Here is a 15,047-nt window from a genome sequence, read left to right on the forward strand (position 1 = left end):
AAGACCTTACCTGCATCAACACCCACAAAGGTCTGTTCCCCCAAAACCAGTAGCCGTTCGGGATTTGGTCGGCCGCGGCAATCTTCCAACGGAACATAGAGAGCCTGCTAAAGTCGGTTCCTTGGTTTTCTATGATGACACACTGGTTACAGGTCGGGACACCATTGAGCACTTGAAGAATCTGGAAGAGGTTCTTAGTCGGTTGGATCGCGTGGGACTCGGGTTGAAATGCTCAAAGTGTGTTTCCCTGGCGCCGGCAGTCGAGTTCTTGGGAAGAAGAATCGCAGCAGACGGCATCAGACCCACCGACGCCAAGACGGAGGCTATCAAGAATGCGCCGAGACCACAGAATGTGATGGAGCTGCAGTTGTTCCTGGGACTCCTTAACTATTTCGGTAATTTCCTACCTGGGTTAAGCACCCTGCTAGAACCCCTGCGTGTGCCACTGTGCAAGGGAGACAACTGGGTATGGGGGAATTCACAAGAGGCTGCCTTTGAGAAAGACAGGAATCTGTTGTGTTTAAACAGGAATCTGTTGTCTTGTATAACCCTTGTAAACGATTAGCGCTAACTTGCAAATTGTCATACGGGGTCGGGTGTTTGGTACAACAGGCTAATGAATCGGGGATTTTGCAACCGGTCGCTTATGCGTCCAGAAGTTTGTCCAAGGCCGAAAGGGCCTACAGCATGATCGAAAAAGAGGCTCTGGCGTGCGTTTGCGGGGTAAAAAAAATGCACCAGTACTTGTTTGGCCTCAAGTTTGAGCTTGAAACTAACCACAAGCCACTCATATTGCTGTCCTCTAAGAGCAAAGGGATTAATACCAATGCCTCTGCCCGCATCCAAAGATGGGCGCTCACGCTATCGGCATACAACTATGTAATCCGCCACAGACCAGGCACAGAGAACTGCGCTGATGCTCTCAGTCGGCTACCATTGCCCACAACCGGGGTTGAAATGGCACAGCCTGCGGACTTGCTCATGATAATGGATGCATTCGAAAACGAAAAGTCACGGCTCGCCAGATCAGGACCTGGACCAGCCAGGATCCTTTACTGTCCTTGGTTAAAAAAAACTGTGTCCTCCATGGGAGCTGGTCCAGCGTCCCAGCGGAGATGCAGGAGGCGAATAAAGTGTTCCGCTGGCGCAAAGACGAAATGTCCTTGCAGCCGGACTGTCTGTTGTGGGGTAATCGCATGGTCTTGCCCAATAAAGGCAGAGAAACGTTCATTTGTAAGCTACACAGCACCCACCCAGGCATTGTAATGATGAAAGCCATAGCCAGATCCTGTGTGTGGTGGCCCGGCATCGACTCATGCGTTTGCCAGTGCAACACTTGCTCTCAGCTGAGCAATGCATCGAGAGAGGCACCGCTAAGTTTGTGGTCGTGGCCCTCCAAACCGTGGTCAAGAATCCATGTGGACTATGCGGGCCCATTTCTGGGCAAAATGTTCTTGGTTGTCGTGGATGCTTATTCAAAATGGATTGAATGTGCAATAATGTCTGTAAGCACGTCCACGGCCACCATCGAAAGCCTACGAGCCATGTTTGCCACGCACGGCTTGCCTGATGTCCTAGTCAGCGACAATGGGCCGTGTTTCACCAGTGCTGAATTCAAGGAATTCATGACCCGCAATGGGATCAAGCATGTCACATCTGCTCCGTTCAAGCCCGCATCCAATGGCCAGGCAGAACGCACCAGACCCCACTCACTCATCGGGGTTCCCCCAGCCGAGCTGCTCATGAAAAGGGCGCTCAAAACAAGGCTCTCTCTAGTCCACCCTGATCTCCATGATCACGTGGAGGGCAGGCGGCATCAATAAAGTATGTACCATGATCGCGCAAATTTGCCACGCGATATTGAGGTCAATGACCCTGTGTTCGTACTCAATTATGGACATGGTCCCAAATGGCTCGCTGGCATGGTCATAGCCAAAGAGGGGAGTAGGGTGTTTCAGGTCAAATTGGCCAATGGACTAACATGCAGAAAACATTTGGACCAAATCAAATTGCGGTTCACCAACAGCTACAAACAACCTGAAGAAGACACCACCAACTTTGACTCTCCAACACACACACAAGTGGCAACCGACATCATGGTTGACCACGAAGCCGAATTCACCATCCCCAGCAGCTCAGCAAGGCCGGCTGCCAGCAGCCCAGTGAAGAACTAAGCAACTCACCCACACCCGCATTTGTTCCGAAACGATCAACAAGGGAGCGAAAAGCCCCAGGTCGTCTCGCCCTGTAAATAAGTGTACTATTAACTTTACGAGGGAGTGATGTTATGTATTTGACCCTTTGCAACCTGTATCACACCACCACCAGAGGGCCTACCTGTTGGAGTCCCAAGGGATCCCAGCATCCCTTGGGAGCACTGTATATAAGCAGGCCACCCACGAGGTACCTGCACTCTGGAGTCTCATTAAAGGAGCTAAGGTCACACTTACTCATTGTTCACAGTACTCAGTTTCATCCTTTATTATGAGCTTATCAGGGGATGCATAAAACACCAGGTTTAGAGGAATACAGAATTGTTAGAGTTATAGGGCAGTAGGAGGTTACAGAGATAGGGGAAGTCAAGGCCATGGAAGGATTTGAACATGATGATGGTCGGCAAGCACAGCAGTGACGGGTGAACGGGACTTGATGTGAGTTAGGATATGGGCAGCAGAATTTTGGATGAACTCAAGTTTATAAAGGGTGGAAGATAGGCGACTGGCGGAGAGCACCGGAATAGTCAGGTCTGGAGGTAATAAAAGCATGGATGAGGGTTTCAGCACCAGATAAGCTGAGGCAGCGGTGGAGAGGGGTGATATTACAGAGGTAGAAGTAGCGAACGTTGTGATAGAGAGGATATGGGGTTGGAAGTTCAGCTCAGAGTAAAATGGGATGTCGAGGTTGAGAACAGTCTGGCACTGAAGAACAGCGAGAAGTTCAGCAGGCAACAGCAGCAGCTTGTGGATTGGCTGTTGAATAGAAAAAGTTACCTTAAAACTTGAAGTGACTGAGTAATAGAGCAGAGCCATAGCAACAACAACATCTTGTATTTATATCGCACCTTTAACGTAGTGAAACATCCAAAGGCACTTCACAGGAATATTATGAGATAAAAAATTTGACACTGAGCCGCATAAGTAAAAAAATTAGCGCAGGTAACCAAAAGCTTGGTCAAAGAGGTAGGTTTTAAGGAGCGCTTTGAATGAGGAAAGAGAAGTAGTGAGGCGGAGAGGTTTAGGCAGGGAGTTCCAGAGCTTGGGGCCTAGGGAACTGAAGGCATGGCTACCAGTGGTTGAGTGATTATAATCAGGGATGCTCAAGAGGACAGAGAAAGAGGAGCGTAGACATATCAGGCGGGGGTGGTCGGTTTGTGGGGCTGAAGGAGATTAGAGATAGGTAGGGGAAAGGCCATGGAGGGATTTGAAAATAAGGTTGAGAATTTTGAAATCGAGGCGTTGCTTAACCGGAAGCCAATGTAGGTCAGGACTTGGTACATGTTAGAACACAGGCAGTTGAGTTTTGAATCACCTCTAGTTTACGTAGGGTAGAATGTGGAGGCCAGCCAAGAGTGCATTGGAATAGTCAAGTCTAGAGGTAACAAAGGCATGGGTGAGTGCTTCAGCAGCGGATGAGCTGAGGCAGGGGCAGAGACAGGCGATGTTACGTAGATGGAAATAGGCGGTCTTAGTTATGCTGCGGATATGTGGCTGAAAGCTCATTCCAGGGTCAAATAAAACACCAAAGTTGTGAAAAGTCTGGTTCAGCCGCAGACAGAAGTTGGGGAGAGAGATGGAGTCAGTGGCTAGGGAACAGAGTTTGTGGCGGGGACCAAAGACAATGGCTTCTGTCTTCCCAATATTCAATTGGAAACAATTTCTGCTCATCCAGAACTGGATATTGGACATGTAGTCTGACAATTTAGAGACTGCGGAGGGGTTGAGAGAAGTGATAGTGAGGTCGAGCTGGGTTTCATCAGTGTACATGTGGAAACTGATGCTGTGTTTCTGGATGATGTCGCCGAGGGGCAACATATAGATGAGAAATAGGAGGGGACCAAGGATGACATCAGAGTGTCCTTGGGTGACACCAGAGGTATCGATGCAGGAGTGGGAAGAGAAACCGTTGCCGGTGATTCTCTGGCTATGATTAGATAGATAAGAATGGAACCAGGCGAGTGCAGTCCCACCCAGCTGGACGACGGTGGAGAGGCGTTGGAGAAGGATAGATTGGTCAACCATGTCAAAGGCTGCAGACAAGTCAAGAAGGATGAGGAGGGATGGTTTGCCTCTGTCACAGTCACAAAGGATGTGATTTGTGACTTTGATGAGAGCTGTTTCGGTACTGTAGCAGACACGGAAACCGGATTGGAGGGATTCAAACATGGAATTGCGGGAAAGATGGGCACGGATTTGGGAGGCGACAACACGTTCGAGGACTTTGGAGAGGAAAGGGAGGTTGGAGATGGGGCGGTAGGTTGCAAGGAAAGAGGGCTCGAGGGTTGTTTTGAGAACAAGGTTTATGACGGCAGATTTGAGAGAGAGGGAGACAGTACCTTAGGAGAGAACCGTTAACAATGTCACCTAACATGGGAGCCAGAAAAAGAAGTTGGGTGGTCAGCACTTTGGTGGGAATAGGGTCAAAGGAGCAGGAAGTGGGCCTCATGGACAGGATGAGCTCGGAAAGGTCATGAGGGGAGATTGGAGAGAAACTGGAGAAAGATATGAGGTCAGGGCTAGGGCCGGGGGCTTCCTGAGAGGAAGTTTGGCCGGGTGGGCTAGGGGAAGGAAGGGAAGAGGCAGATGCGGCCGAACGGATGGTCTCAATCTAGAGACAAAGAAGTACATGAGCAGCCGAGTCTTACAATGTAGAGTAGAGCAGCGTAGTCATGATGTTGAAAAGAGCACAGTGAAATCAAAGAACAAACAGGGTCGAAGGATGGACAGTGGGCTCTGCACAGGTAGCTTTAAACTTGTAGCTTGAACTTGTAGTTTAGGCTAAAATGCACCCACTATCACAGCCTGGGGTTCTTAAGCAGTGGAGGAAAGGAGATTGGGGGAGGAAAGGTCAAAGTATGGTAATAATGGCAGAGGAGAGGAACTTCGTAAGGAGCTGCCAGCCCAGGAGCCAACTTGGAAGGTAAGATAGGGGAGAGACAGTAGATATTATCTACCTAGATTTCAGGAACGCATTTAATGCTGTACCACATAATAGGTGACTACATAAGATCCAAGCCCATGGGATAGATGGGACTGTATTAAAATGGATTGGCTAATAGTTGGTTGGTAGTAATTCATGGGCAGGTAACTTGGTTGACAGCCAGTTACTAGTAGAATGCACAAGGCTTAGTGTTGGGGCTGCTGGTATTTATAATTGTTCTAAATGGTTTAGAGGAATGAACTGTGTCCAAATGTACAGACAACCAAACTGAGAACAATGGCAAATGATGAATATCAATGCGCACAAATTCAAAAGCATCTTGACAAGCTCGATTCGTATGCGGAGAAATGGCAGATGCAGTTTATTACCGGAAAATGTAAGGTTATGAGATTTGGCAGAGGGAAGGTTGATTCAGGCAATGTACTAAATGGAAATGTACATGAGGTGTTAGAGCAGGAGCGAGATCTTGGGGATTTTAATGGACAGGTCACTAAAACCATCAGCACAATTTTCTCAGGCTCTTAAAAAAGCAAACAGAATGTGGGATACATTGTAAGGGGCATAACATATAAATCCAGAGAGGTCACTTTAAAACTGTATTTGGTCCTGGTGAGACCACATCTGATATACTACGTATTCCCTATTTTAAAAAGGACATTCAGTTCTTGGAGGGGGTATAGAAAAGGGCGAAACGGCTGATCCCAAAACTTAATGGAATGATGCATGAGGAAAGATTGACTAGCTTTGGACTTTTCTCTCAAAAAGAAAAGACTGAAAGGGGTTATGATATAAATATTTAAAATTATAAAAGATTTGGACAAATTGGATCCAAGTAATCTTTTCTGCCTTGTACAAAATTTAAGAACAAGGGATCATATTTGCAAAGGAAACTAGAAAATGTAGGAAGCACTTTTTTACTAAAAGCAAGTTCTTCAGTCTTCAGACCTACTTCTGCCTAGCGGATAAGTCACTGCAGCTTCCACGTTCAGGCCCCTGTTCAAGTGGTATAGGGGAGCGGGGGTGGGGGAGGGGTGCGGTCCAACTGACATGATAAATATGTGGAACAGAGTACTGGCATAGGTGGTGGAACAAAAAACCTTGATGGATTTCAAGAAGGAACGAGACAAATTCTTGACAACAGATTGGATTCAGGGTTAATAGAAATGCATCAAAGGAATACTGTGGATAGGTGGTCCAAGTGGATAGACGTTCTTCTACTGCTTGAAACTGTTCTTATGTTACCTGGCAAGGGAGGGGGCAAGTGTGAAACTCAATCACTGGCCTAAATTTCCGGCCCGGAGTATTTTAACTCCCGGGCTACTGGTCCACTTCCCACCCAGAACAAAGCGACTGCAGTCTAGTGAAGATCAGGCTGGTCTTGGTTGCCTGCCAGCTTCCAAGTAAGTGGTGGCGAGGGGTTTCACAAGGGTCTCTCTTGCAAGGGAAGGGGCAGGGCTACTCCAGGCCAGCGAAAGCCGTGATTTTCTCTGTGGGGCCTGGAGAAACACTCCTGTTCCCCGGGCCTCACAAAGGAAAGTTTTAGACTTAACTGACAGGGCCTCTTCACTCTTCAGATCTAGTTCTGCCTAGCGGGTAAGCCACTGAAGCTACCTCGCTCTGGCCCCTGTTAAAATGGTATGGGGGTTTCCTATTGACATGATGTGAACCCGATTTACATAAATTGATGAGGTTCCTGCTTATTTTAAGCTGGTGCCTTATCCACCTTGCAAAACCCTGTAGGTTAAAATCGGAAATGGTTGGGATCTGAGCGGCTAAGTAACCTGTCTGTTTTTAACTGCCCACCTGCCCGGTTTCTATTGGGCGGGTAGGCTTAATATTAATCCTTGTGTTACTATGTAAAACTGATAGTGAGATTTTTTTCATGCAGCATTGATGTTTGCAGTTAAGCAGATCATAATAAAGCAAATTTTAGGTTTAGATAAACCGATAGAATCTTAGATTATTTTGCATCGTAAATAAATACAGTGAAATAAACAATTTTTTATTCTTAGTACAATAGTTTTAAAAAACGGTGTGGCATGAAATGCAATCATTTGTAAATATTTTACATGATCATAAACTGTCTTGATTTAAAATGCTGTTCAAAAAGTACATGTGTTCTGCATAGTGTGTGATGGACTAGTGTTGTGTGGCAAGAAAGAGTTAAGTTTTAAATCTCCTAGAAATCTTAGTAGCTGCCAGCCACCTGCATATATAAAGTACTGATTCTCTTGGTCAAAGGTCATCAGATAGATGTCAGCTGTATTTGTGGTGCAAGAATATGTGGAGGCCTACAGTAATGTAGACAACAGAAAGCGATTGTTTCATTCCCTCAGAGCAACTTTTAAGCTGGCCTAAAAGAACTTCATTTGTTCAACATCTCTCTTCCACCCCATCAGATTCAGAAAAGTTCAGTTTGCTCGTTAAAGAAGGTCAAAGTTGACGACTGTTGATTGTACTGTAACACTGCACAGCACAATGTTCTTTTATGTGAGGTTGCAAGGGTACAGTTGACTGTGGGTTAGATAATTTTTTTGATGAAGTTACTGAATTAATTGCATGTAAAGATCTAAATTGTTAGAGCGATACTACAGCAGGGGATGACAGATTAACATAATACATTACACATGACTGTCTTCTATGTTTCTTCGACCTAATAATGGCCCAGAAATCCCTGTTTCTTCTTCCCGCGGGCATTCAACTAAAAGTAAAAGAAAAGATGCGCACTTACCTTTTGGTCGAATGCCCGCCAGAGATCATGGACTCGAGGCCTCCTCCTCTTGCGCAACGGAGCGCGTTCACGTTGGGACGCCCGCAGGAGTCACGTGGGCCTGAACACCCGATCACGGTAAAGTATTTTCTCATTCATACTAATAGGAGTTTCGTAAATCCGAAACTCCTATTACTATGAATGAGAAACACCCCCAAACACCCAAACACTACATAAAACATAAAAAAAAAACTCACATAAATACACTATAGAAATTAAAGTTGATAGAAATGTTTTTTAAAGAAAGAAAAATTGCCAATTTAAAAAAAAGGTTTTAATTGTGGTTAAAAATAAATGTAAGGAGTTTTAAAAATAATGTGTTTTTTAATCTAATTATATTTTTGTATGTTTTTAAACTCTTACGCCTGTAAAATTAGGCTATGCGCCTGCTTTTATCAGGCGCAAGAGTTTTGAGGACATTTGCTGGGCAAGATATGCGTAAATCCCGCAATCTTGCCCTGGCAAATGTCCTCACTCCTGAGATACGGAGGATCTGTCAAGCCAGAAACTTGACAAATCAGAACTTCGTACGGACCCGGGGAGGCCATGATTTCTGGGCCATTAGCTATCACTTTACTACATTTCAATGTGTATAATGTATTTTATCACTGCTAATCATCTAATTGATATTCCAACATTTTCTCAACTAAAAAGGAATGCCTATAAAGTATACTTAGTATATAAAAAATATTTAGATAACTGGCTATTTCTAACAATTGCACTGTTAAGGTAATGTTATTGTACAGACTCTGGTAAATTAACAGTTAACAGAAACATTTGCAAAGGTAAGAATAGGTTGTGGTTGCAAGACTGTGCACTTAGAAAGGAAGTGACCCTTTTTATGCTACATTTAACAGAGCAGACCTCTGCAGAAATAACTGTAAGGGATTTGTTTTAGTTTTAAGAAACCTACAGTTAAGAGTAATATGCATTAATAGGCATATACTTGAGCAAGTACTATTTGATTGTTATTAAGTGTTTGCAGTGCAGAAGTAAATCTCATATAAATCCTACATTTTCTGGCACACAACATTGTTCCTCCAGCATGTGCGCAAGTGAAGATTAAAGTTTTTAAAATAGAAAATCTCTTCAAACACACTAGGTAGTTTGCAAGGACAGAGGTGTTTAGGGTGTTTGTTTTTGAGGAAGGGAGTGTAGATAGAAGTTTTGAAACAGAGTGGGACATTACCTGATAAGAGGGAACTGTTCACAATGTCAGCTAGCATGGAGGCCAGGAAAGAAAGTTGAATGGTCAGCAGTTTAGTGGGAATAGGGTTAAGGGAGCAGAAGATGGATATCATGGACAGGATTGGAGAGGGCATGAGAGACGATAGGAGAGAAACTAGACAAAGACACCGGATCAGAGCATCCAGTAGATTATGCACACTGTAGCCACAGTATACTGGTGGCGGATATTGACTGGGGCATTGATCAAGTGGACAGCTCTGTCCTGAATGGTGTTGAGCTTCTTGCGTGTTGTTGGGGCCTCCATGCAGGCGAATGGTGAGTATTCCATCACACTCTTGACTTCAGTCATGTAGATAGTGAGAGGCTTTGAAGTGTCAGAATGTGAGCCACTCATTGCTCAGTACCCAGGCTCTGCCCTGCTCATGCAGCCACAGAGTTGATATGACTGGTCCAGTTAAGCTTCTGGGCAATGGTGACCTCCAAGATGTTGATGTTGGTGGAACTTGGTGACGGCAATGCTGCTGAAGTCGGGGAGATGGCTGAACTTCCTTTTATTCAAAATGGTCATTACCTCACACTTGGGTGGAACAAATATTATCTGACACTTAAATATATTATAATCTTTTTGTAAACAAAGTACAAATTGGATATCTAGAGAATTTATTTGTCCTGAAATATTCTAAATAAAATGTAATGTGATTGGATGCTCTTTGTTTTTAATGTTACAGTGGTCTTATGCACTTGAAAAGCCAAACACAGGAAGTGTGTTCAACATTGCTTGGTCTGTTGATGGTACTCAAATAGCTGGAGCTTGTGGAAATGGCCATGTGATCTTTGCCCATATCATAGAACAGCGTTGGGAATGGAAGAACTTTGAAATCACATTGACTAAACGAAGATCTATGCAGGTATAGTTTCTTAAAAATCAAATCCACATGGAGCTAGATAATAAAATATATATTTTTTTGATTTTCAGAGACATGTGTTATTGCTTAGTCAAGGACAAGCCTTGTCCAGTTGCCAGCATTGCTGGGACAAACCTCTTGTAGTTCAAAAGCTTCAGATTAAAAAGGCCCAAATTAAGCATGTGGACATTGTAACCCCTATTTTCTGAATTTTTATTCTGGCGCGGACTATATTTCTGGATTAAAAACAGAAAATCTCAGCGGGTCAGGCAGCATCTGTGGAGAGAAACAGAGTTAATGGCCCCAAGTTTCCACACGATAAAAAACGGGGCGCCCGTTTTTCGTGCCGAAAACGGCGCCGGAAAAAAAATGCCCGATTCTGGAGCGCCCTGCAGCTCCATGTCTGCTTGGCGTGGCGCCCAGGGGGGCGGAGACTACCACTCGCGCCAATTTTGTAACTGGGAGGGGGCGGGTACTATTTAAATTCATTTTTTTCCTGCCGGCAACCCTGCGCGTGCGCATTGGAGCATTCGCGCACGCGCAGTGTGAAGGAAACATTGGCACTCGGCCATTTTTGTAGTTCTTTGTAGCTGTTTAATTTTTGAACATTTTTTAATAAAAGCACATTGCCATCAGCACATCAGCACTGAGGCTTCTTGCAGCAGTGAAAAGGCTGCAGGAAGCCTCAGAAGTTGAGGCAGCCATTTCCCGACGGCCTCCCCCACCCCTGCCGTCGGGAATGGCTGCTCAACTTGTGAGGCTTCCTGCAGCCTTCTCACTGTCTCATTCCCCGGCGTCGGGAACGGCTTCCTCCCCCCTCCACTGCGTTCGGTCGGTCGGTCGGTCGGGCCCGCACTCCCTCCCTCCCTCCCGCCCGCCCGCCGTCTGGAACGGCTTCCTCTCCCCCCACCTCCCGCTGCGTTTGGTCGGGCCCGCACTCCCTCCCTCCCTCCCCCCCCCGCTTCGTTGGGTCGGTCGGTCGGGCCCGCAATCCCTCCCTCCCTCCCCCCCCCTCCGCTTCGTTCGGTCGGTCGGGCCCGCACTCCCTCCCTCCCTCCCTCCCCCCCCCGCTGCGTTCGGTCAGTCGGTCGGTCGGGCCCGCACTCCCTCCTTCCCTCCCCCCCGCTGCGTTCGGTCGGTCGGTCGGTCGGGCCCGCACTCCCTCCTTCCCTCCCCCCCGCTGCGTTCGTTCGGTCGGTCGGGCCCGCACTCCCTCCCTCCCTCCCTCCCCCCCCCGCTGCGTTCGGTCAGTCGGTCGGTCGGGCCCGCACTCCCTCCTTCCCTCCCCCCCGCTGCGTTCGGTCGGTCGGTCGGGCCCGCACTCCCTCCTTCCCTCCCCCCCGCTGCGTTCGTTCGGTCGGTCGGGCCCGCACTCCCTCCCTCCCTCCCTCCCCCCCCCGCTGCGTTCGGTCAGTCGGTCGGTCGGGCCCGCACTCCCTCCTTCCCTCCCCCCCGCTGCGTTCGGTCGGTCGGTCGGGCCCGCACTCCTCCCCGCCCGCCCGCTGTCTGGAACGGCTTCCTCCCCCCCCCCGCTGCGTTCGGTCGGTCGGGCCCACACTCCCTCCCTCCCTCCCGCCCGCCGTCTGGAACGGCTTCCTCCCCCCCCACTGCGTTCGGTCGGTCGGGCCCACACTCCCTCCCTCCCTCCCGCCCGCCGTCTGGAACGGCTTCCTCCCCCCCCACTGCGTTCGGTCGGTCGGGCCCACACTCCCTCCCTCCCTCCCGCCCGCCGTCTGGAACGGCTTCCTCCCCCCCCACTGCGTTCGGTCGGTCGGGCCCACACTCCCTCCCTCCCTCCCTCCCGCCCGCCGTCTGGAACGGCTTCCTCCCCCCCCACTGCGTTCGGTCGGTCGGGCCCACACTCCCTCCCTCCCTCCCTCCCGCCCGCCGTCTGGAACGGCTTCCTCCCCCCCCACTGCGTTCGGTCGGTCGGGCCCACACTCCCTCCCTCCCTCCCTCCCTCCCGCCCGCCCGCCGTCTGGAACGGCTTCCTCCCCCCCCACTGCGTTCGGTCGGTCGGTCGGGCCCGCACTCCCTCCCTCCCTCCCTCCCTCCCGCCCGCCCGCCGTCTGGAACGGCTTCCTCCCCCCCCACTGCGTTCGGTCGGTCGGTCGGGCCCGCACTCCCTCCCTCCCTCCCTCCCCGCCCGCCCGCCGTCTGGAACGGCTTCCTCCCCCCCCACTGCGTTCGGTCGGTCGGGCCCGCACTCCCTCCCTCCCCGCCCGCCCGCCGTCTGGAACGGCTTCCTCCTCCCCCCCTGCCGTCAAACGAACGGCTGCCTCAACTTGTGAGGCTTCCTGCAGAATTCTCCCTGGCTGAAGCACTTTCACACAGGTAGGAAGATGGTTTATTTAATCTTTTCTTTGCTTATAAATGTTTATTCAGGTTGGATTTATTTGTATAATATTTGTATAAGTATAAATAAGGATTTATTGTAGAATTTAATGACTTCCCTTCCCCCCCCCCCCACCTCGTTCTGGACGCCTAATTTGTAACCTGCGCCTGATTTTTTTAATGTGTTGACAAGGTTTTTTCAGTTCTACAAAAATCTTCACTTGCTCCATTCTAAGTTAGTTTGGAGTACGTTTTCACTGTGGAAACTTTGAAAGCAGGCGTCAGTGGCCCCCTTTTGAAGAAAAAATTCTGTTCCAAAGTGAAACTGTTCTAACTGACTAGAACTGCAGAAAAAAAAATGTGGAGAATTGCGATTTCTAAGATAGTCCTTTCTCCACCAGTTGCTCCTAAAAATCAGGCGCAAATCATGTGGAAACTTGGGCCCAATGTTTCAGGTCTGTGACCCTTTGTCTGACGAAGAGTCACCAACCTGAAACGTGAACTCTGTTTCTCTCCACAGATGCTGCCTGACCCGCTGAAATTTCCAGCATTTTCTGTTTATTTCAGATTCCAGCATCCGCGGTATTTTGCTTTTGTATATTTCTGGATAGTTGCTCAAGAGCCATTTTATGATGGTATAAAAATTATTTTCTTTTCTTTATATCATCATCTATATGTTGCAGGAATAAGAAAACTGTAAGAAAGGTTCCTTTTAAGAAGTTTTGCCAACAGTAACTTTGAGATGTTGCTCAGGTGAACCTTTTTTCCATTACTGTGTAAAGACACCTCCCAATGGTTAACATCAGAAGATGCTGACAGTAGGATAATGTGCCACTACTGCTTTCTTCTGGTGAATTTAGAAATGATTACTTATGCTGGTAAGAACATAAGAATTAGGAGCAGGACTAGGCCATACAGCCCTTCCAGCCTGCTCCGCCATTCAATAAGATCATGGCTGAACTTCGACCTCAACTCCACTTTACCACCCGATTCCCATATCCCTTGATTCCGCTGGAGTCCAAAATCTATCTATCTCAGCCTTGAGTATACTCAATGACTTAGTATCCACAGCCCTTTGGGGTAGAGAATTCCAAAGATTCACAACCATCTGGTTGAAGAAATTCCTTCTCATCTCAGTCATAAATCATCAAACTCCTTTGTGACTGTGACAAAGGTAAACCAACCCTCCTCGTCCTTCTGGACCTGTCTGCAGCCTTTAATATGGTTGACCACTCCATCCTCCTCCAACCCCTCTCCACTATCATCCAGCTGGGTGGGACTGCATTTGCCTTGTTCTTTTCTTACCTATCTAATCGTAGCCACAAAATAACCTACAATGGCTTCTCTTCCCACTCCCACATCGTTACCTAGGTGTCCCCCAAGGATGTATTTCTCATCTATCTGTTGCCCCTTGGCGACATCATCCGAAAACAGGGCGTCAGTTTCCACATGTACGCTGCTGACAACCAGCTCTATCTCACCAATACTTCCCTCGACCCCGCCATGGTCTCTAAATTGTCAGATTGCTTGTCCGACTCCAGTACTGGATGTGAAGACATTTTCTCCAGTTAAATATTGGGAAGACCAAAGTCAGTGTCTTTGATCTCCACCACAAACTGCGTTCCCGAGCCACCGACTTCATTCCTCTCCCTAGTATCTGTCTATGTCTGAACCAGACTGTTTCCAACCTAGGTGCCATATTTGACCCTGAAATGAGCTTCTGGCCACATATCCGCAGCATAACTAAAACCGTCTATTTCCACCACCATAACATTGCCCGTCTCCACCCCTGCCTCAGCTCATCTGCTGCTGGCACACTCATCCATGCCTTTGTTACCTCTAGACTTGAATACTCCAACGCACTCCTGACTGGCCTCCCACATTCTACCCTACGTAAACTTGAGGTCATCCAAAATTCAGCAGCCCATGTTCTAACTTGCACCAAGTCCTGTTCACCCATCAACCCTGTGCTCGCTGAACCACACTGGCTCCCAATTAAGCAACGCCTCGATTTCAAAATTCTCATCCTTGTTTACAAATCCCTCCATGGCCTCGCCTCTCCCTAACTCTGTAATCTCTTTCAGCCTCACACCCCCTGAGATATCTGCGTTCGTCAAATTCTGCTTTTTGTGCATCCCTGATTATAACTGCTCAACCATCGTGCCTTCAGCTGCCTGGGCTCTAAGCTCTGGAACTCCCTCCCTAAACCTCTCCGCCTCTCTATCTTTCTTTCCTCCTTTAAGAAGCTCCTTAAAACCTAACTTTTTGACCAAACTTTTGGTCATCTGCCGTAATTTCTTCTTTTGTGGCTTGATGTTAAATTTTTTTTTGTCTTATAACACTCCTGTGAAGCACCTTGGGACATTTTACTATGTTAAAGGCGCTATATAAATACAAGTTGTTGTTAATTGGCCGTCCCCTTATCCTGATACTATGCCCCCTAGTTCTGGACTCTCCAGTAAAGTACATATTGGCATCCATTTCTCCTTTTAAAATGTTGAAATTAATTTTAAATTTCAATAGTAAGATTCAAAAGAGAATTGGATAAATACTTGATGGGAAAAATTTACAGGGTTATGGGGAAAGAGCGGGGGAGTGGGATTAATTGGATAGTTCTACCAAAGTGCCAGCACAGGCATGATGGGCCGAATGGCCTCCTTCTGTGTTATATGTGAAGCCCAGCTTTCAGCTCT

At 47.7% G+C, this 15,047-nt stretch overlaps 1 protein-coding gene across 4 annotated transcripts in view; it reads left to right on the forward strand.

Moving 5' to 3' along the window:
• Window positions 1–15,047, forward strand: part of ift80 (intraflagellar transport 80 homolog (Chlamydomonas)) — a 352,701-nt gene that overhangs the window by 203,442 nt on the left and 134,212 nt on the right. For all 4 annotated transcript variants that reach the window (XM_070882337.1, XM_070882338.1, XM_070882340.1 and 1 more), the window contains one exon: window positions 9,844–10,023. In XM_070882337.1, coding sequence (XP_070738438.1) covers window positions 9,844–10,023 — 180 coding nt within the window. The remainder of the gene's footprint in view (window positions 1–9,843; window positions 10,024–15,047) is intronic.

The sequence above is a fragment of the Pristiophorus japonicus genome, chromosome 6, assembly GCF_044704955.1.
Source record: "Pristiophorus japonicus isolate sPriJap1 chromosome 6, sPriJap1.hap1, whole genome shotgun sequence".
In the NCBI taxonomy this organism is placed as follows: domain Eukaryota; kingdom Metazoa; phylum Chordata; class Chondrichthyes; family Pristiophoridae; genus Pristiophorus; species Pristiophorus japonicus.